Source organism: Rhea americana, unplaced genomic scaffold (assembly GCF_003343005.1).
Source record: "Rhea americana isolate MKP2758 unplaced genomic scaffold, rheAme1 scaffold_5, whole genome shotgun sequence".
In the NCBI taxonomy this organism is placed as follows: domain Eukaryota; kingdom Metazoa; phylum Chordata; class Aves; order Rheiformes; family Rheidae; genus Rhea; species Rhea americana.
In genome coordinates this window covers 4,620,394-4,644,139 of record NW_028186645.1, presented here as the reverse complement: position 1 = coordinate 4,644,139, position 23,746 = coordinate 4,620,394, and the positions used below count along the sequence as shown (strand labels likewise).

Genomic DNA, 23,746 nt, shown 5'->3' with positions numbered 1-23,746 from the left:
TCTCTCTGTCTCTCTGTCTCTCTGTCTCTCTGTCTCTCTGTCTCTCTGTCTCTCTCTGTCTTTTTTTTTTTTTCGATGGAACTTCGGCTGTAAAGAGGGAGCAAGTCAGAAATTGATTGTAGAGACCAACTGGCTCTCCTTTAAAGAGGAGTTCTCTCGTGTTCCTATCTTAGATGTTCTGGTCTTTTTAATCATCAATCACAGTATGAATGTGAATAAATTTTTTTGAGCACTAAATGAAACTTAAATGGCATAACTTTTTGGATTTGGAAGCATCAGTTGTTTGTTTTTTGTATTTGGATGAATTGCAAACCATCACCTGGTAGTTATTAATGAAAAGCTTATGCAATATATTTTTTCCTCACCCTGAGGGTCTCCCTGTGTGCACTTACTTGTCTGAGGTAGGCAGCTGAAGAGGTAAAGCATTGTCATATGGAGCATTTTTCAAATTGATATGTGGAATATCAGATCTTAATATCTGGTGCTTTGTGATGACTTCATATCTCTGGGGGCTTTCTCTGAGGCTGAGAAACAGTAAAATCGAGGTTTAAAGTTGACAAAGAGAATGTTGGATTTCTCTTTAGTTTGATGAAGTTGCTATATGCCCATATGTGTGGGACTCAAAGATTGTAAAACTTCTTTAGCTGTCAAGAGCAACATGGCTATATTAGCACAGAGCACTRTCTGGGCTAGTGTACCCTGCTGTTTAGCAAGGCTGATCAGATAAACTAAAATATCACTGGCATGGCTGCCCTGCTTCTGGCACATGAATTCTCTTGCAATGAGCTTGAAACTAGACTGTGCTATGTACACATGCCTTCTGTTCCAAATATGGTGCTTTTACCATTAGCTTACCCATTATGTCTACTTTGGTAACAGTGGTTTCAGATGAAGACCAAAAATACCAGTGACTGAACTGAAATGTCTGAGTTCAAAACTAATCTTACTGAAACTTCTTAAATTGTCTTACTTGTAGGTACTTCAAATGAAAGCATTCCTCAAACTGCCACACAACCAGCCATTTCTCCACCACCAAAGCCTACAATCTCTAGATCAACGCATCTATTAAATCCATCACCAAGAACTTCAGGAAATGTTGCAACAAAAACACCTAGCCCTGTCACAGCAGTGAAAAGGACATCATCTCCCCATAAAGAAGAGTCTCCCAAGAAAATAAAAATTGAAGAGGTATTTAAGACTTTAAGATCATAATGTACCGATGTCCAAAATGTTGAATGCGTATTTCTCCTGCAGAGAGCTGATTCTTGTATTCTGCTTTATATTCCCTTGAACTGTGTAGGGTCTTTATGTATTCAACTTGCTTAGGTACTGGTATTGTTTTTGTTTTGCTGATGTTTGTTATATGTGACACACACATTGCGTTAGCACAAAAGTTTAGATTCTAAAGTTCTTGTATTCTTAAAAGCAGATTTTTTTTGCATTATGAGACTGTAAGCCCTTCAGCTGATCTAGTATTTAAAAACATTTTGACCTCTTATTTTCGTATTTTTTCTTTTTTAATATTGTACTTTTTATAAAAAAAWTTCCGGGTTTGTTTGCATTTCAGCAGGATGAAATAAATGAAGATTCTTGCTGTATAGATGTGAATGAACATGAAAAAATGGAAACCAAGGTATGTGTGACTAGATCATATAATTTGTTTAGATTAATATTTCCTTTTGAAAAATTATCTATAAAGCTTTAAAATTATGGTGATGATGTTTGAAGTCTTTTCTGATAGAGAAATTTTATACAATTCAGTAAATTCTTGCTGACCTTCAGAGATTTAAGCGTGTTCCAGTATCCTGTAATTTAGCCAACAATTATTCTGCTTACCACTGAGCAGAAAGGGTAACAGGCTTTGTTTAGCCTTATGATAGCCTTTCTACTTGGACTGATACTGGTTTTTTGGATTGTGCGTTGCTCTCCTTAGAATATCCTGGAAAATGCATTGAGAAGTTGATATCTATTAGAACATTGAAGTGCTTTGGTTTATAGAGTTTCCACACTCTTGAGTGAAGAATTATATTTTATTATATAGTCATCTTGCAGTCTCTTTGAACTCAGCACAGGTGAAGGCAGAAACGCAGTTAATTAATGTCCAAAGTAGATCCTCTGGTTAAAGGTCTTTATTACAAAAAGATATAGGTAATCCTGTTAGCTTTTATAGTCAATCTCCTCTCTAAATCCTATCTCCTTATTATGTATGGAAAGAAGCAGAGGAATGACCAACCTAATTAACATAAACATACTTTGTCTTTGTTGAAGTAGAAGCCTTCTGTTAGTGTAGTCTTACTATATGGTAGCAGACAAACTAACAGGATGTTGTCGTTAAAAGGAGAATGTTCTACTCCCCAGCTTCAGCCATGCAGTCACACTCTTTCACTTGAAAAGCTGGCTGACACTTACATGGTCGTCCAGAAAACTGATTCAACTTGCTAAAGAGGCAGGAAAACTGTTCCAGTGAAAAGGTGGAGTGTTTTTTTTTCCCCAGATTAATGAGCTAAGTTAGTTTGTGGTCAGACAACTGCCAGTGCTGGCACAACAGGAACAAGCAGGACTGAGACCTCCTTTCCACTATAATGAACTAACTGCTTACCTCAGCCAAGCTGTGAAACCCATTCCTTGAAACAGGTGTGGTCTTGTGCACTTGACTGTTTAAATACCTTACATTACGGAAGAGAAAGTCTGTTCCTCTGTAGCCCTTTGGTACTTAACCCACTGATAATTCCACTGTTTCTTATGACTCCTGAGCAAGAAGTTTTAGCTTCCTAATTGCTATAAAATCAAAGAAGCAAAACGGACTCCCCCCCCCCCCCGATGGTTGTTGAGCTGAATTTGCTCACTTGTTTGTGTAGAAGGGAATGGGAGCAGAGCACTGAGAGGAAGAAAAAAAGTAGACAAGACCCTTACCCTTTTTGAGGGGGCAAATGTTAGGTTGGTTCTCTTGTGAAACCTCATCCTCTGTGTGTGTCCTTGAAGTAAGGTGTTTTCTATTTGACCTTATTCTATATCAGTTTATATGTTAACAAATGCATGTAATGTAAACTTCAAAAAGCCCATGTACTTGTTCATTAGTAACTCTAGAGAAGAAGGTAATTTATGACCTTTTGGGCAAGACTGGACTTTGAGTGATTAACTTCTTTTACTCTCTCTTCTCCTAACAATTTAGAGTATTGTAGCAAATCCACAATCCTGATTTTGAAGACTGTATCAGAGATATGAAGATGACATTGTGTAGGAACTTAGGATATTTGGGCACCTATTTGGTCTTTAGAGAACTCTGCGAAAATTACTGAGTGGTGAAGTTATGTTCTGGCAGTATCTGTCCCACTGTGGTCACAGATATAGTTTGTCTCAGTCTTCATCTTCAGCTGTTTGTGAACTTAGTGCAGTGACTTCAGCTTAGTTCCTTAGTGTTAGTTTGATTAATACTATATCTGTTAAAAATTCAGCTGTTTTTCTACTCCTCTGTAACCTCTCACGTGATCTTCCTTGATACTACACTTTTGCCTTTTCTTGAGTTGAAGCACATGTAATGTTTTCAAAGTGTATTCTGCATAATAAACATAAATGCTTAAACAAGTGACATAAAAAGTGTTGTTGCTTGTATTGATGTCATTTCCAATTTGAAAAACATTCTTGTGACTTGTGTGTTGTGTAAGAATGGGTAGTAATGTAGTTAGCCATGCTTGCTGCCTTTGATATGCTCTATCTGTGCAACTTTTAAGGCATTTTGGTTAATGGACTTCTGCATAAATAGCTGCATAACTGGAGGCTGCAACACTGTTTAGCTTTCAGAAGGGCATAAACAAGTCGTTTAGTTGAGGCTTTTGGTTTTCTAGGAGCAGCTTGAGACAGAAGTGAACGTTACTTCTCAACCAGAAACTCTTCAGACAACAACTTCTYTGCAAGCTCCTCAGGTACTGACTTTAAAAACAATGCATCTATGTGTGTGCTAGTGAGGACAATATTGAAATTACAATGATCCAAGTGTTAACAATTTTTAATATCCATTGTATGGAAAGTTGCTTGTTACTGTCGCAATTTTTGTTTTAGATGGTCATTGATCTTATTGAATGTGCATTGTAGCTAAACACGTATGGCTTGCCATACAAACTGACTGAAGCTGGATTCGCTCTTCCGAATTGTGCCTTCAAAGTAAGGGGCTCAGTTTATTCCTTTGTGCTTTGCACATCACAGAATAATCCTTTCTAACAAGGAAGCAAATGCTTTAAATAGCTGCTGTTCAAAGATGTCCTGGTAGTGGTTAAAAAAGTCTGAAGTGTAACTTCAGATTCTGATATTTGATATAAGAAAGATAAAAGTTCTAATCTGGTAGTTTATTAGCCAGCTTACGTTGTTTCCACTGTAGTTGTTACGAGTGCAAGTGTCATTGGAAAAAAAGCTTAGAATCCCATGGAATTCTTTCTATATCTTTGTTTTTAATATTGTAACATTTTTTTCAGAATGTCTGTCTTTGCTGGTATTTATAAGTTTCTCTTGCTCTACTGATTGAAATTTGATTTTGATCACAAAGCATTTTATGCACGCTTTACCTATTAAGTGATGTGTAACAAATATAACGATTGAAAAAAGAGATATATTGCAATACTACTAATCATGTTTGTTATCAAGCTTTTGAACTATGAGAGCAGTACTAGATGCAGGTGCTAAAGTTGTTTGATTGAAACGCTGAATGCTACTCAGGCACTCTAAACTGTTTCAGGAAAATTAGTTTCTTTATAGATCGCTTAGTGTACCAAGTTTATTTCATTAATTATTGTGGGATAATTATACAAAGTTTTGTAGTTTTTATAAATTGAGTGATCATTATCATAGCAAAGGTAATCTGGGAACCAGTTTAGTGGGCCTCTTCTGTCATTTTTTTGTGTAGCAGTAAATAGAAACACTGTTAAACAGCAGGTCGGTATGAACCAGAGAGTGGGTGGGTTCCTGGCAGGGGGAGAGTGGTGGGGAAAAGCAGGGGAAGGATCAGGATTGTCTAAGCTATTTGGTGATGAATCCTTGTTTCATTGGACTTTGCTACTGTATCAGTGAGTACTAACACAGTTGACTTTTTTTAAGTGAAAATCTAAAGTGGTCATTTCAATGCAGTTTTCCCATATATTAAATGTATTTTATATAAATTTTGAACATCTATAACATAAGGAAACCATTTTTAATAAATCATGGGAAGCAATGCCTAACTATTGTGGTATAATGGATACTTGAAGTAATATGCTGAAGTATAGTAGAAGTACTTAAGAAAAAAGAAAGGGGAAAAAAACCTGATCAATGTTAGAAGTATAGGCTGCTTTGACATGAGAACAGTGAGTGAATCATACTGAACCTAGAGTGTTTCTTCTTTGTTTTGCTTCAGTTATAGCTTTACTGAATGAATTCTAATTCTTTTAAGTGGGACAAAGCTGTTCAGATAACTGTTAAGGTAAAATTCTTACCACAGTTCTCTAGTACTGTCTTAGAATTCTTCATGCCTCTTCTTTATAAAGCATTGAGGAAAAATAGGAAGTTTGGCTGTAAAGAGCTTTTAAATGTCTGAAACGTAAATGTATGAAAACGCATCCTTTCACATTGGAGATGATTTTTCATCATTCATCCACAAGAGACATGGACTAAGCCATGTTTTTTGTGTGAATTGAACACTTTCTTCAAAACAATCTTTAAATACTGAAGATACAGATCAGATAGTAGGTGTCACCTATCAAGCACTCCTGTCTTGTGGATATTGTGCATTATTTACAGGTTATTAGTAGGTCCAGCTTAATTTCTTGCACTTATGGAAAAGAAATACATGCTATGGGAGAGACAATTACACAGATTTTCCTTAATAATGACTGTGTAGGCAAAGGGAAATGTCTACACCTATACTTAGCAATTTGTAATTATCCTAATTTTGGTATATTCTTAAATATATTCTTAATTCTTTTGTCGTTGTTGAAGTTGAGTGCCAATTGCTATTTTTTGTGAGGTGAAAATACAGCTAAACTTTTCTTCTTTTCAGAAAACATCCAGTACAGACCTTTCAGATATCCCTGCTCTCCCTGCAAATCCTATTCCTGTTATCAAGAATTCAATAAAACTGAGATTGAATCGGTAAAAACAACCTCAGGGGTCCATAAACAGTATCTGCCAACTCAACCTGTTGTCTTCTAATGCTAGAGAAAAAAGAAAAGGAGAAGGAAAGATGCAAGACTAGAACATGATCGCAATGGATTTAGGTATATTTTGTGCACTTCCCTTTCTGGGCTAAAATCACCACTTGATTGGAAGTCCAGGTTAGTATGTGAAGCCAGGAGTACTATTAATGTGTTAGCAACAGTTGCATTAAATCTTTCGAAGGATTACTGCCTTTAAAAACATGAACACTATTTGTAGCCATATTTGACATTCTGATTGAATTTATGTTCGACGCATTGTTTCAAAAATTGAGATAAAACTGGCATAAGAATCCCTTAAATGCACTTTTATGTACTTTTTTATTGGAGTATGACTAATTTTAGATCTTCAGCTGATACTTTCATTTTATTGAAGAATCTCTTCAATACGAGTGATCTGCAAATTGGATGACGTTCTATGATATGCTATGCGTTGAAAACTATATAGCATATCTAGTTCAACTGCCATCAAGCAGCAGTAAGCCTTTAAAATGAAATGTCAAATCTTGAGGTTATAAGACATATGTTGAGAAAATAATTGAGAAGGTTTTGGTATTGGTGGGACATAATTAACATGTGGTCTACTTTTATTTATAGGATTATTTTAAGGTGCATACAGATCAGCAATCAAACAGCAGATAAACTTTCCTTTGAGCTAATCAATCTCCTTATACCCTTTTTGATCCCTTTTCTTGGGAAAAGCTTTTGCATTTAGTGTTGGGTTTGGGGTTTTTTTTGGTTGTTTTTTGTTTTTCTTTTGTCTTGTTTTTTTAGCTTGTATGCACAATATAGGACAATTGTTATATAAAAGAAAAACAAGCCAGACCCTTAACTTTTTTTTTCACTTACCTTATCACCATACCTTATGGCTTGTAGGCACAAGTTCAAAATTTTGTCCCATGACTAAAATGTTTAAGTAGATATTGTGTGCCTGTGAAAAATAACACCCATCTTGATGGCTTTTGAATCACTAAATATAAGATGATTTTTGTACACTCCATAAAAGTCCTGTATGCATTAAAAAGCTTCAAATTTTAAATAAAGGTAAAAAGATTTTTCCCAAAGAATTTTAACCTTTTTATTTTAGATGGCTCATCAGAAGTAGTTTTACATACTGAACAACATTGAACTTTTAAAAATCTTATTTCTTGTAAGCACTTGACATCTAGTAAGCTCTCTTACTCCTATCTTTTGTTCTGTAGTCCTATCAACAAGATTAGTAACAACTTTTTGTTTTAAAAAAAACTGAATCTCTCATGGCAAAGAACATCAGTATTTGAGGAATGTGAGGGATATTAGCAGTAATACCAGATGTAGATAACAAACTTCATGTTACTGTTACTTAGTCAGAAATAAGTGGGATGTCAAATCATACTTCTCATATTTTGATTAGCATGTTTTATCAGCTCCCTTCTCCCATTGTGCTCCGTCCTATTACACGTGCATCTTTCATGTTAAAATTAAATTACTTACACTCTTCCCCTTATCCTTCTAAATTAATTTTCCAAAGTCAGAGTGTAGCTTATGTTTTACTTAGGCTGTGCAGTAACTGAAGGGTTTTTTTGCCATTTGTTCAAGATGTCTAGTAAACAATACTTCTCTTTTCCTTGGCCTGTGCAGCCTGCTGTCGTCCACCCCCAAAGGAGGTTATATTAACAGTTGAAGTGTACAAGGTGTCTGTGTATTTTGTGTAGCTATGGAGTTTAGATCGAAATTGCCAGGCACAAATTTTAGTCTTGTCATTTTGTTTACACATCGGAAAATCTCTTTCATTTTATTAAACGTTTCATGTAACTGCACCCAAGTTTTGCCAAGCTGGAAACTTGGAATCTTTCTGTATAGTGACTTTTTAATTCTAGTTTTCATAACCTGGAGATCAGACTGTTGCTTTCGCATGATGTACGTAGTGTCTCATGACTGGAGTTTGCTTTGTTTTATAGTATCTGTACTCCTTGTATTTTTCAAGAGCTATTTTGTAAACAGATGATGTATTTCTCCATTGAAAACACAATAAAAAACAGCACAATCCCATAATTGCCTGATTTTTCTGAATGTACAAAACTTCTCTGAATTAAAACTTATCTGTTAGATTTTCTGCTAATTAAAACACAGTACCACCTAAAGGCACAAATACTACCTAACAGGAATATTCTGTATATAAATGTGATGTTGGATTTGGGAAATAACAGCAGAATGTTAAACTTCAGCTTGTTAAAGGGAAAGATTGTGTGTTGTRTGGTGGGTTTGGGTTTTGAGGTCTGGGGGTGGAATCTATTAACAAACATGTTTTAAGAGCATCCTTTCCCTGTCTCCTGATTAGGACTCCATTTCAAAATCTTGAATTATTTAATGGCTGACAAACCTGGAAGAAGTGCATGCATATGCAACCTGGGGGTGTATACTGTTATCTCAAAGTTTGAACTAAACTTTCTTTAAAACACTAACTGTAACAGTCTTGGCATCTTACACTTGCTTTCCTTGCAAGTGACTGTCTGTTCCTTATGTCAGCAGATGGCACTATTTCTCTTCTTGTCAAATAGTTTAAGCTTGCCCTGAAATAAAAGTAAAAATTACAAATAGCTGTGCAGCATTTGATTGATCTTTTTATCAGCATGAGCCCAATCCTGCCAATTGCTTGATGTGAGTAACTTTAATGAGTAGCCTGATTTTTGACTATGTTTTCTTTAACTGTTAGAACCACTGATAATTGTGATCTTCATATTATAATTACCCTGCCTAGAACACCCTGCCTAAACCTTTGTGTTGTGTATATTTTTTTCACAGTATAGAGTTGCTTGTCTTGTTTAAAACAAATTCATCATCTTTATATCTTGCCTACCCTGTCTTCCTTTCCTCACAGCTGATGTTATGGCTTTAATTATTATTTTTTTTTCCCTCCAGACCAATAAGAATTTCTAGTAGTAGAAATAGATTCCTGGTCAGTGAATCTAAATCTACTGGCAATAGGGTTGTGTTTGAGTTTCTTGTCATAGATGTCTGGAAGTAAGTTCATGGACTCAAAGATCTGCAAACAAGACTTTGAAAACTGCTGTTGTAGAGAAAATATTCAACGTTAATAACTTGTGACTAACAGTTTTAGGTATTCTGGGGATCCTGATTTGAATTAGACTTTTGAGTTGATGACTTGTGCTTCTCTGCTGTGGGTAGTGAGTGTTGTTGCCATTTCCTTGTGCTGTGTGGGTGGGGAGGGACATGAAGGGGAGGGTTATTTTGGGATGGCTTTGTTATTTTAGAAACTAAAACTTGTAGCTGAGTAAGTACTGAGAAGAAAAAAGTATCAATTGCCTATTAAATGCATCTTATTGCAAATATCAAATTTATTCAACAATACAAAATTAAGACTGAGTACTTCAGCTTCTAGAATAACCAAATATAGAGTATAGCAAGAATATATTACACTTCACTGAAGCTGGAATCTGTGCATACGTACCCCAAAACTATGAGGTAAAGAGTGTGATTATTTACTTACACATGTTTTTTGAAGTTGTGTGAATCCTTAGAAGAGGTATTCCACGTGTTAAAGGGATCCTGGTATCCTTTGTATGAGTTTGGAAACCCTAGGCGAGCAGCTTTGCTATGCTCGATCTCTGCTTGACATCGGTGCAGCTGAATGAAACTTACTGAAGTTTTGTCACTTAAATATACAAGTCTTGAGGGCACACCCGCAAACGCTACACACATTCAATAGGGGTGTATGCTGTAGGCTCGCTTTTTAAAGATCTCCGAGTTCATACTGGGAAAACATCGGTAATATGTTCTTTAGTTTAATCATCTTGGCAGAATTAAGAATCTGTTCAGTAGAAACAAATTTGCTGGTAGATGCAGTTTGATACACTTACAAAGTTCAAACTAAATTTCAGRTATCTACAAACATTTGCCACTATCATCACCAAAAGAATGCAAACTTTGATATCAAACTTTGGTGTCTTCTATTTTATTAGGAAGAAGATAATCCAGTGAGCAACTGCTGGATGTCCCATCTGTTTTTTGGATATTTAAACTTTCTTTTTAAAATGAAATTTAGGCATATTTTTATTGTTCTGACTAAACTCTGGAACGCTATCTTTAGGAGAGTTTTTCCACATTTAAAGAATTTACCAAGTCACAGTTACCATTCAGCATTTTTATTTATCTCAGTATTTTTATTATCTCAATATTCTAGTGGATTGTTTTAAAGAAACCAAGAATGAAAATGTCCTCACACTTTCATTTTTTACCTGGTAAACTGTAAAGATATTGCATTTAGAAAAGTCAAGTTTCCTAATGGTTCGAAAAAGCTGGGTTTTAATGGTATAATGCAGATATTATCGAGTTTTGTTTTGCAGTAAATTACTATATTTTAAATAAGAATTTGAATTCAGACAAGTAATAGAAAAGGATAAAAAGGCAAATCACTACTGATGTGAGACTATAAAAAATGCAACTTGTTGTCTAAGCAAGCTGCATGTGAATTTTTTCTTTAAGAAAATAGCCAATGCATTTAAACTGCCCCATAATAACAATGGCCCACAAAGATACTGGACAGCTTACTAGTGCAGATGTCTCTTTGTTTTTCTTATTTGCAAGCTAGCTAGCACATTTGCTTTATGAATGCATTTTATGTTTGTTGTCTTAAATTTCCTCAATAAGGCTACTTAAATATTGTATGTAGTTGAAAATCTACACATCCATCAAAAGCTTTCATTTCACTTAAGGCTATTTTGGTGATGTTTGCTCCATCAATAATATGCTAACATAAAGCCTATAAAATACACTTTTGGGGGAACATAAATGATGAATTCTTAAAGTTGAATGGAGTCTTAGATCACGTACGCCTCATTGATATGGCTATTCAAATTGAGGTGGGGGGAAACGGGAGGKTTATAGGGGTTGAGTGTGTTTGGGGGTGGCATCTGAGGAATAATCCTCCCCCCACACACATGCAAAATAATGAAGTTTGATTTATCTTTATCATTTTTATTTAGAAAAGTTCTTTAAAAAGGAGAGGAATTTAGAGCTACAGCTTCAAATTTATTAAAATTTTGCCCTAGATGATGTCTGATGCTGTGTGCCTTCCAGAAATCTGGCATGCGCGTTGTCCTTGTTTGCGTTCTCGGTCTGCAGTGGAGCTGTTAATAAAGAGATTGATGATGAAGTTGTTGAAAAGAGACAGTTGGACAGGACTGCTCGCCATGAGTGACAGAGGGCATGCTCTGCCTTCGCAGCCAAGAACGCTGCCCCCAGCAGAGAGCCGGCCATGCCTGGACGCTGTGCCAAGGCGGCTCAGTGCGTGAGGAGAGCGCTCTGCAGCTTGTATGAGCTTGTAGCTCTGAAAGTGAGATTTTTCTTAATTTAGGATCTTTGTGCAATTTTTAATTTAATGGCATCTGGAGATCAACTGCAGTTTCAGTGCTATATAAAAATATAAAATATAAAATATAAAAGCTACTGTAATTAAGAATCTTTAAAATATTTTGTGAATGATCTGCTAGGACTTTAAAAAAATATTTCATCTTATTCTGGTCCAACACAGTGAAATAAGAGATCCCTTGTTCTTAAAATTAACATTTTTGGCTTTTATGGGCAACAAATACATTATTCATGTATTCAATCTAGATATTAGCTTCTGTGGGATTCTCCCTGCCAAGATGTCATAAACTTGATTCAACTCAGTCACATGGTTGGAATAAGAGAAGCCCGGAATGATGGATGGAAGCATTCATTGTCGCAGCCACAGTTTATCATGTATAGTTTCTAGCCATCGCAATGTAGGAAACAGCAAGACTGATGTAACATTTGGTAGTTTATCTGTTCAYGCAGTATATCAGAATTCTTAGCGATTATTCCTACTATTCTTAGTCCATAAAAGCCTGTGGATTTTCTATATGCTAATGATCAATTTGACCACTAAATGCAATGTCGTCTGGGAATACTTTTTTCTTCCYCAAGTAGTATGTAGTATTTGTAGTTAGTTGAGAAGATGCAGAAAACATTCTCACAACCTYTTCCAAGAGTAGTAACTTTTAATCTGAACTATTGAAACTGTTTTTTATGTTTTGATTTTTAATATATTTGCAGGATGAAAAATTCTGGTTTTGTTTGATCACATGCTTTATAGATCACTTTCTGTGGAACAGTGTAGAATTTTTCAAGTGCTGTTCCCAAACTTTTTTTTAGGATGGTGCAAATGGAGTTGAGCTTTTAACTTGGTTAAAATATATAGTAGTTTCCTAATGAATCCACAAATTAACACTTTTATTTCTTTCTCGGTGTTAATAAATAAAAGTTCAAGGAARTGGCTCCTGTTATATGAGCTTTGATGGGCTCATTTGCAGTAATTGACTTAGGTACCAAAGGTTTCTTAAATTTTTCATCTTGATAGAGACTAAAACGTACACATGCTGCTTTTTAGAAATTATTACACAAATACACATTCTAGAGAATATCAAGTCTCAGTGAATTTMTTGTGATTATAGTAACCTAAACTTTTCTTAATTTAGGCATATATGCGAACTTCTGCTTTTATACTTGCTTTGAGGGTCWAGGAGCTAGTTCATATTTTCAGTAGTGTAGCTCTGTATAAGATCTGTCTAGCCAGAAGCATGCCAGATGATCTGTCTTTGCAGATGAAGTAAAAATGGCAACTTGTATCTAGCACTACTAGGATTCTTTTAAATATTAGAAATACTTTTGCATTTGATTTATTATAGGCTATTTTCTAAAAATGCATGGAAGTTGCACTTTGAGCTAGTATAATCACCACAGAGTCGCTTTCCTTTCTGACCCATTAGTTTTTCAAAGGTGACAACCTGAACATGTGTTATGAAAGCAAGCTTCTAGTTTTTGCTTAAAATCGGTATCTCTTTCCTCTTTTACTACTATTTAATGTTTTAGTGTGCTAGATTTTTAGATTACCTCAAATTACTAATTTTTACTTTCAGCATCTTCTGTTAAGCGTAAAGCTGAATCCAGAATGACTAGCCTAAAAACAAACAACTAAAACTTCGGCAGAATTGTGGATGTGAGTCATCCCTTCTTGGACGTTCCACCAACATTGCAAGTCAGTTCATAACAAAATACAAGCATTGATGTTGCCTTCTGCTGTAGCAGCTCGTTCTGGTGCTACGGGATGTTTCCTGATACAAAATAGTCCTAGTGTTTTAGTTCCTTTGGAAGTAAAGGGGTCATATCAGAATATCTTTGCTMTAATATGTCTAATATGCTTGTATGAGGGGAAAAATGTATAATATGTAAACAAAAAAAACCCAGCTATAGTTCATGACCATGATGTGAAGCAGTTTGTTGTAATGACTGGCTCGCAGCAAAGTCAGACTCGAATCTTGACTTTCATGGATGTGTATGACCTTGATTGGATTATTAGTCGTCTTTGCTTCAAACTTCTTGTGTGTGAAATGAGATCAGTGATTATCAGATGTTTCACAAATACTGGTTGAGAATTTGAGAACACTTGGAATTTTTGCATAGAAGATGTTTAAAATTATTCCTTTTGTGTGTGTATATATATACATATATATATAATTACTGTAAACAGGAATTACACACTAATTGAAACTCATAGGGTAATTTTTGAATGTGTTTTGTATTAGATATGTCATCTTTGGATTTTGCTGTAAATTAGYTCTAAGGGTATCCCCTGAAAGAGGAAGGTCCCTACAAATGCTGTTGAACAGTGTTCCAGAGCAAGGAAGGAAGGCAAAACTGGGCAATGTGCTGCTGTTTTTATCTGGAGCCAGAGATGATATATGAGTCTGTTTTAGCGTTTGGGTTCTCCACAACACCTCTTCTATTTCTACTGCTTTAAAAAAAAAAAAAAAAAAACTGTTTTTATCTGGAGCCAGAGATGATATATGAGTCTGTTTTAGCGTTTGGGTTCTCCACAACACCTCTTCTATTTCTACTGCTTTAAAAAAAAAAAAAAAAAAATCCTGATTTTCCTTTAGAATGCCTGAGAACTCTAGATGGACAGTGTGTTGGTTTTACAAAGCAGCAGAAAGTGTGTTACTCTGCAGTGCTTACAGTATTGCACAGAAATGTTACCTTGGTTTACAAAAGTTAGTCTAAGCAAATAGCGGAGGCTCAAGTTTACTGCCTTTTTGAGGGGCAGCCTGTGCAACACTGGWGAATGAAAACTGGAAGTAACTGGGACCCTTTTAACTGCCATTTTGACAATACTCCTAGGCTAACTTAATTCATACTWCTAAAAAAAGAAGTATCTGTACCTAAAGTGGTGAATAGAGTGAWCCCTACGGTGATCCCATTTTCCTTCAGATCTTGTTAACAGTTTCCAGTATTTCCTAGTTAAGTGCCAACTGTCTTCTAAATAGTCCTGTTATTTTAAACACTCCTTGTACTGCTTTCTGCCTGGGATAACTAAACTGAGGAAGCAAAAACTAAACTGAAGTGGGATAATGTTACATTAATACCTGCTACATGCTTTGATATTGAAGTCCTTTATCATCTGATCTAAGGCCCTGCTTCCCTCAGCGTCTAAGGTTTGCCCAGTTTCTGCTTCAGCTGTGTGTGGGGCTTCTGCTGTTGYTGGCCCCTGAGCATGTTGATCTTATCCCTCTGCTTTCCCACACAAGCACACTTAAACTGTTGTTTCTGGGAGATAGGTTGCAATTAAAAACCATGAATACAAAATAAGTCGTGCTCGGATTGGGGCCAGTGGGAATGGGTTGAGGGTGACATGGTATCATGAAGCTTCAGCTTGCCAGGTCCTATCTGAAAAAGTGAAGTTGCGTTGCAACTTYGGTTTGGTTTGGCACTTCATCTTTTCTGTGAGCAATTGTAAGCCAAGACTATTTATCTGGTTGGGGGGGGGGATGAGAATAATGTCTTCTGGTGAGGATCCAGTCAGCCGGGGAATAGAATTCACTCAGGATCTTGGAGTCATTTCTAACTCCCAAGTGAAAGGCTTAATAGCAGTGGCCTGGATGCTGTGGCACTAAGATCCTTCGGGAGAAAGGAGTTTCTTATTTATTTAGGTGTTGGATATGTGCTTGCAGATAGTAAATTCAAGTTCTTCCTCATAAAACAGTCAAGGGACAATGCTTCCCAGTGCCCATTGATCAAAAAATCACAGTATATAAAAGTGTTAACTTGAATCCTATGTATATGTTTTTAACTGCCACTGGGAATTTTTCTACAGTGTATAGAACCACTGTGGAGAATGGACTTATGTGCTGGACTCAGTGTAATATATAACTTTCTGATAGTTCTTTTAAAGCTTTCTAACTGTTTTCAGACCTATAAACTGTGGTGACTGGTTCTGTGCACAGTGGAATATGTGCGAGACCTTATTTAAACAGCCRTGTGTATTTCCACTGATAAACCGAAATATGGGCAATGCAGATAGAAGCAGTTTGTCCAGTTGGCTCTTGGCACCTGTCCATTTTTTCCCCATTGGCATTATCATATTTTGGACTTATAAGCACATTTCAACTGACGATCTCAAAGCTTTTGCAAACATTAATTAAGCCTCTTGATGCCCCTGTGATCTAAGTAAATTCAATAGATGCATTTTAGGTGGGTAAATGAAGCCATGGAATAGTTGTCTTGTCCAAGGTTATTTAATGATTCAGCAGTGGAGCTAGGAGTTAGAAAACTAGCTGGCTGACTCGCCTTTCTGATTGCTAGGTCTAAATCAGATCCTTCTGGGTAACTACGAATGACAACTAAACTTTCACGAAGGGAATGACTGAAACAACAAGCAGTTGTGGTTTGTATTCCAACGATGAACATAGCTTTTCTATGATACTGAATGATTACTAGTCTTTGCAAAAATAATTTTACTTAATGCAACCATGCACCCAGTAAAAGAATTAAAAATATAACCCAACAAAACCAAAACTCGAGCCCCTCCTCGCCGGCTCTATAACCTGAAACTATAGTTTCATAGAAAAATAATTTTTTTCTTTTCTGTACCTGCTGCCGTCTTGTCATGGTTAGTTTATCTGCACTGTACACACAAAGCAGGCTATACGGTGCTTATATTCCAAACCAGGAAAGTGATTAGCAGGARTACACRCTACAGATGAGGAAGGAAAAGAGAGAACACATCAGAACTTTACTGGACGTATCCTGTGACCTGTTTACAGAAGGCCCACACGTGCTCCTGCTGCCAGGTTGAAAAATGGGTGCTGTTTGCAGTATGTGGCGTGTTATGGTACCTGTCGTAAGAACTGTTCCTTTTTATGGTACCTTCACGTGGGACATTATTCTTGCCTCTTAAGAAAAGGAAAAGGATTTTTTTTTCCTCTTCCAGTTTTTGTAGTGCATGAAATGTTCTAATATTTTGGAGGGTTTTTTTTAGGACATGTTTGTCATTGTCATGATCAGACTCATTGTCTCTGGTGTTGATTCTTGCTAGTTACTTTAATAAGTTGATTTTTTTTTTTTTTTTGCAGTGTTAAATGCCTATTAAACTAAGGGCTCATTAACAATCTCCTTTTATCTTGTTGTATTTCTAAGCAGGTGGTTAAAGATACTGTGTTTCTGAATGCACTTCTTACAAAGCAAAYTATACCTTTCCAAGGGGTATCTCCAAGAATTTACAAATTAACTTCTGCAGGAAGACTTAGACTTTATTTGTATTATCCTGCTCCAAAAATGCACACCACTAAATTGTACTGAAGTTTGATGGGAAGTGGCAAAGATTTTTGTGGTGAGGAAAAGATGACTGGAGGCTGCAGTGGGGAGGATGGAGAGAGACTGCAAGGGTGAATATGCAAAGACAGCTCAACTTAACCATTTTATATCCCAAACTGATGATTCTCCTGCTTACCGGTTCTGTTTATTCTTGAAGAACACAGCTCAAGTCTGGACCTGAGAAATAGATAGAAGATCATTGCTTTGCCCAAGAAATGACCACGAACAGTTCTGACTTCATGTGCTGTCATTTTCATGAAGATTTGGTTAGGAAATATGGAATAATACTATATGAGTGTTTGTGGCATGTCATACCCAATTTTTTTGGTTACTTTTTAACATTTGGCCATATACACCTTTATAGGTTGATACCCAGGTAAATAAAATTGTTTCTAGTCTGGTAATGAAATAGTACACAGAATGCTGCACATTAATGTTAGAAAACTCAATAATGTCCTGAACAAACTCTGATTTGATCTTATAATACCTTGCTCTTTTCAGAAGTGTGTATTGAGATTTCAGTGCCCTTGTTTAGTTAGAGAAAAAGAGTTAATCCAAATCAGAAGCAGAAAGCAAATTGTAGGAGCAATCTTGCAGAGATTCAAACTTCAAAATTTTAAATGTTTTAAATTCAAAATGTTGAGTAAATTGAATTTAAGGAGGTTATAATACATTYTTGTTTGACTTAATTGACTTAGAGCTGACTTTCTAATATTTGTAACATGCAAACCATGCAAAGTTAATGAGTATACATACTAGTCTAACTTTAAAAATTTGTATTTGAAGTTCTAAGTACATACACAAATATCTATGAAATATATCTAATGTTTGTGGTCCATATCATTTAGAAACATACTTTTTTCTTAAAATGACTTGATTAATCAAATCTACATAAAAGAAAAAGCTTTCTCCATCAAGCTCTCATATATGCAAATTTAATTTGTTGGGGAAAATCCTGAAAAAGATGGTTTTTGGGCCATGATCTGAAGCTCAGTAGCCACAGAGCCTGTCAGATTTGGATGGTAGACAAGTAACAAACTCTACCCTCAATAGCCTGTCTTTTAAGTCACTGAGATATGATGCGCTTTCCCTCTTTAATAAGAAATCCCACCCCTTGCAACTTGTCAGGGTGCCTTTAATTAATTTGCCTTGCCTCCTGCTGGCTGTGCTGAAGCTGAGCTCGGAATGACCAGGAGCAGGAAGGCGTTCTGCTAGCGCGTGAGCGGCGGTGCTGCCCAGCCCTGGTGATGCGCATTGTGCCCAGTTGGGTCTTGTCCTATGGATGGGCTCAGCAGGTTGGAGCACGTCTGGGTGCACGTATACTTCGTTGTAACAGCTCCACACACAACTGGTATYGCTATGCGCTCCCTCCTTCAGCGCATTGCGTCTCATTAGCAGTCTCTTTCCGTGGAGTGTAAGAAACTCCTTTTGACCAGGGCATGATGTTTACTTCCAAACCTGTGTACAGCTGGCATAAATCCCTTCAGGCTGTGGTCAGAGCTGGAAGCTGGCCATTAATACAGACTTGTTCTTTGTCATGATATAGACTTAGAGAAAAGAAGAAGCAGGTGCCCTCCTGGCATTTTATAAAGAGTCATTCATGAATACAAGATAGTGCATTTTGCATATTAGTGTGAGTGCCAATATAAACCCAGCTGTGTGCAAAATAAAGTGAAATATGTATTTCAAAAACTAGGCCACAGCTTTTCTATGGTGCAATCTGAAAGCATTTGAATCAACTTTGCATATGCATAGCTCTTTCTTTTAACATGATATTTTTCTTAATTTTTTCTTTAAATGTGGTGATTTTGTTACACTTTTCCCAAGGTGATAAGACAATAACATGGGCAAGAGCTGAGGAAAATACGGCAGGTGCACACAGTGCATCTTAAAAACACACCTCTGCAGCAGCTCTGCATCTTCTCTGGTCGCAAGCTGGAGCTTTCCTTTCGTGCAGAGCTGGGGTTGTCACGTTCCACCTAGGACTGTTTCCACGAAGGCCATCAGTGCCTTGTCTTGAGACTTTGGTGCACATTAGACTGTGTTCTGCAAAGCTAAAAGCTTTTGGCAATAAAGAAATGCCTGGGTTTTGTAGCCAGCTAACGATTGGATTCAAGATGCGTTTGTTGACCGTGGTGAAGGCAATGCTCGTTTGTAGTGCTTTGTAGGTGGTGCGTGTTTGAGAGGCGTTAAAAGCTTTTCCTTGCACCAAAACTCAGTCAGCATTTATTTTCTAAAGAGAAAAGCTGGCTTCTCATTGCCGGATCCTGTGATCTCCTTCTCTACTGCAAGCAGAAAGAGGCCAGAGGAGGAGTACAGTGAAGGAAAGTTTCTGCCTTGGTCTGTCAGGGTTAGAGTTTGCCCTTGCCTTAAGCTAGAAAGCTGGAGCAGAAGCTGCTCACAGGTTCATTTGTGTAGCGAATTGGGGTCTCTGCTGCCCAGGCCCTGCTGTGGGAGCTGCATGAAATAGCTTGCAGWTGCACCCAAGGGTTGCCCTGAAGGGTGCTTCTGTCTTGAGAAAGCCCCTGGGAAGGCGATACGGCCCGTGGGTTAGCCTCCCCCAGGGACYGGACCCCGCGGCAGCACCAGCCAGAGGCCACGGCAGGCGTTGCTCCTGCTCCCCCTCCGTCTGCAGCCTGCCTCGCCTGCACGGTCCGGCGCCGAGAAGCTGGCAGCCAGGCCTGCCCTGAGAGCCCRCCTGTCAATTAAAGTGAAAATATTCTCCTTCCGTAAACGAGGACGTCCAGGTGCTGTACTAAATGAGCTACCAGGGTCACGGAGGGAACCGGTGATGCAGCAGGAAGCTCTGCACCACAAGCTATGCTTCCAAATTTTGTAATCTAACCAGTAGATGACACTACCTGCTTTTTCTGTGCACTTCTCTTAAATCCTGTAATGGATGCATTTGCGTTCATACGCAGTTAAAAGGTCTGATCTGATGGCAATTCATTTTTCTGCAATGAGTTGTGACTGACAGACTGGTGCTGCCAGAAGCAGAGGAGTTCGGAGCTGCGTATGCACCCGAGAAATGAATATGTGGAGGTTCAGGACGCGTGGATGATAGAAATTAATCTACATAGAATTGTGTCTGATTTGTTTTGATCTATGGTTAGCAGTGTTTTGTTTTACTTGAGAGTCTTTGGTTTTTGCTAACAGGTGCTTGGCTTTAATAATATTCTTTCACTGTTTGGTTCTGGTAAATTTAATAGCGTAGGGGCTAAATTGAGTTTAGATGGCTTATCCTGTATATGTTTCAAGATAAGAAGTTCATTTAGGGATTAGGGAATGCTTCTTGTATATGCACCATTAAGCATAGCACATCTGCTACTGAACTAGCAATCAGCAGAATATTGACAAAAGTTATAAAGAAATCTTTTTGTTCATTTGAACACACATTTATACGCGAGCTTCTGGATGCTTRCGTGATGAAAGTAGCAGCTACTGGAGCTGTCAAGGAAATCCAAATTCATACTGTGCCTGGGCAAAAGCAGCATACTGATCTTGGTTMGAATCTGTTATAGTGAAATTGGGGCGTAAGAATAGGTGGTAAAAAGGAAGTAGGACTATCTTACAGCAAAGGAATCGATTTACCTTTGAGCTGCAATTTTTGCTTTTAAGGGAGAAAGGAGTTTATTTTCTATTCTGGTAGATGGGAAGAAGCTGCATAACAATAAATTGCAAGAGTAATGAAACTAAAATACAGACTTTCATACATTATTTATTTTAACCCCAGAGTTRGGCCGCCAAAAGTAATCTTTAGAGCAGTATTCAAAACACAGCACCCTGTGTTTTCTTAAGAAAACAAAGTGCTTTAGATAATAAGGAAATAGAACAGCTGAGTGAAAAGCACGTTACTGACGCACACATCTCCTTGTAGCCAAAACCTAGGAGGGAGCAGTGAAAGGGGAAGGGGAGGCTTCAAAACGCCAGGTTACGCAGTCCTTATTCGCACCAGATATTGCCTTATATTGCAATAAATTTGCGATACAGCAATACTGTTCTATGTTGCAAATATCGCTTTATATTGCAATAAACAGAAGAGTGACTCAATCTTTCCGACGCAGAGCCGAGCCTCTCAGAGATGCAGGTGGCTCTTGCGCACCGTCTGCTGCGGAGGAGATCCGCGTGCGTGTGCGCGCAGGGGCAGCTATGCTCCCACCAAGCAGTTCAGGGAAGCTTTTCTAGGCTATTTATATACTTTATGGCAGGCTGTTTCCCTTGCAAGAGGAAAAGCTGATTCATGCTGGTGTGGAAGCTGATTTTGCTGCCAATGAGGGAGGCAAATTTTAGGTACATGTGGATAATTAAGMAGGAGATATGTATGGCTGTAACAACATGATTCAAAAATATAATTTTCTTTTTTTTTTCCTCTAAATGAGATGTTTGTGTGCTAATGTGCAGGGCTCAACTGCAGGTGTCACTGTTAGATCTCAAATAGTGGTTTCCTCTCTGACTATTGCTGTCACAATAGAATCTTTTTCCTACCAAAGTCACACTTGTGGTAGTAAAGTAAAACGTAGAAAACGTGTAGAAAAATATCGTCAATTCACACTACCTRTGTGTGTGCACATGCAGGTGCTTATGTGTATTGAAATCCATTTTTATATGTATATCTGTATGTTATATACCCCACCAGGAGCTAGCTCAGAATCTTTACAATAAGCTGAAATATCTCTACAAATTAGACTTGCAATGTTTTGAAATCTTCTCATGCTTTGGGATGGGTATTTAGCTTCCACTGACCCTTAGCAAAGTGATGATGCAGTCTTTAATACAGCTGTGGAATATATAAGCTTTAACATGGGGATTTGATAGTGAGCATCTGAAATTTAGTGATTTGCAATAGCCCAGTAATTCCACTCTCTGCAAGTGATTTTACTTTGTATAATTATTACTGTTTTTTTTTTTTTTTTAATAGTCTCTGGCTCTTACTGTGGTAAATAGGCCTGATTTCAGCTGTGATACTTTATCAGATAATGAGTAAAGTGCAATGTGTTTGTGCTTGTGTGCTTGCTCTCTCCCTTTTTTTTAAAAAAAATCAAAAAATTTTAGAAATCCTTTCTTATGGCTAAAAACTATAGAAAGATCTTCCCCTATGTCTAATTTGAAACTACAACATATTGTTTTGAAAGTAAAAAAAAAATATATGCTTCTGAATGTATTTTGGATTAGCACTCCAAAGCTTTTTAAACAAGAAATTTTAAGAGAAATGTAATATTCTCATTTAGGCACCAATCTTCACAGCCTGTTCTTTCCCACCTGGATATCATGCCTTCAAAGCTGGTAGTCTGGTATATGACAGTGATTAGCTCACTAGCTTAACATTTATGGTGCTCTGTGGATTTTCTTTTGATGATAGTGTTTCCTAAGTATTTATGCAATTTTGTAAAGTATATATCTAATTTAGATTGCTTTATTTCTTTTTTACTCCCAGTTTTCACTGTTTTAAAATGTTGTGCAATGCACCTTCGCAGGGTGTCTTTATTGTTGCTTTGCTTTTTTTACTCAAATTCTTTCAAATGCTTTTGGTAAAACAAATCATGAGATTGAAAAATACTCTTTTCTCAAATCAGAGTTTTTTTTTCACTTGTGTGTATAAATGTATATATTTCTGAATAAGGCTCACTCTAATCGAATTCAGAATGTTTGGAGGGATTTATCTCTCACTTCTTAATTTTTCTCAAAATGTAGAAGTGAGAAAATATTTTGAGGTGGGAGGAAAGGGAAGGGAAAGAGAAAAATAAAGCAAATAAATTTTTGAATAAGAATGACCCATGTACTGTGACCGGAGGGCAAATGCAAATGTCTGTTTTCAAACACAGACTCGTGAATTCTTATTAGGGGTTCGTGACTGTGCCTCCAAGCACACCATTACATATTCATAAGTGTGAGGAAAATAGACTCCTTCCACATTCAGGTGTGTTCAACTAAATGCTGCCCCTTTAATCTTAAAGAACAGCTCATTTGGTCTATTTTCTTCAGTTCACAAAGTGTTAAGGGAATATGAGATAAAAGATGCACACACACAAAAAGAAAAAGAAGCAGCAATATTCCACAAAGATCTTTTTAGTGTCAACTTAAATGCACACAAATAGCAGATGATGATCTCTTTTATTGGACTAACATTTATCCAGTAATATCCACACACTTTTAAAACCATTGAGACCTCCTCTTCAGGTGTTCATTTGAATAGAAATAGCTGAATGAGTGTTTTTATAATTGATCCCCTGAGTACTGAATGTCTAGTGCTGCATAACCAACATTTTCCCATTGCTGATTTTTTTTTCCAAATTGCTACTCTGCAAAATTAGGATTTTGTATAGTTTTGATAAGAAAATTAACCTTCCAAATGCCAGATCCCCTTAATGTAACTTAGGAAATAGTGTGAATGTACAAATGCAACTCTTGTTCTCAAATGAGTTATTATGTAGAAGAGAGGGGGAAAAAATCATTTCTTTCATAAAATTATGCAGAAACAAGAGCTTCCACTCACACCTCAAAGGTTAAAAGTTGTTTATGTTGCCTGAATTTCTTATACTCCATCCCCTAGATGGGAAGGTGTCCTCTTTAGAGTGTGCTTAATGAAATGCCCTTGCTTTCAGTAGCAGCACAGAAACTTTGCAGTACTTGTGTCCTATTGTTTGAGTTTTACACTGGCTTGAAAATCTTGTATTTTCAACTTTTTATGTTTAAAGTCACCTTTATATGACTTTTCTTGCAACATACATTGTGTGTCATAAGGGCTAAGTTTTTCAGAGACACATCTAGGTACGGTGTATATTTCTTTCTATAATGCTTTAGCTTTTTTCTTTTTTAAATAGGGAGAGACACCCAGATAATGCTTGCAATTTTGGACACAGAGTTTAAAAACCGATCTTGCTATTGTTGTGAAGATA

The 23,746-nt window shown here is 36.9% G+C and overlaps 1 protein-coding gene across 3 annotated transcripts in view; it reads left to right on the top strand.

The window, feature by feature from the left end:
- PAPOLA (poly(A) polymerase alpha) overlaps positions 1 to 8,213 on the top strand; it is a 46,044-nt gene extending 37,831 nt beyond the window's left edge. For 2 of the 3 annotated variants that reach the window (XM_085317477.1, XM_085317475.1), the window contains exons 19-22: positions 977 to 1,188; positions 1,568 to 1,633; positions 3,846 to 3,923; positions 6,026 to 8,213. In XM_085317477.1, the coding sequence (XP_085173603.1) occupies positions 977 to 1,188; positions 1,568 to 1,633; positions 3,846 to 3,923; positions 6,026 to 6,121 (452 nt within the window). In that variant the 3' untranslated portion in view covers positions 6,122 to 8,213. The remainder of the gene's footprint in view (positions 1 to 976; positions 1,189 to 1,567; positions 1,634 to 3,845; positions 3,924 to 6,025) is intronic. The other variant, XM_085317476.1, reaches the window with a different exon arrangement.
- The last annotated feature ends 15,533 nt before the right edge of the window (positions 8,214 to 23,746 follow it).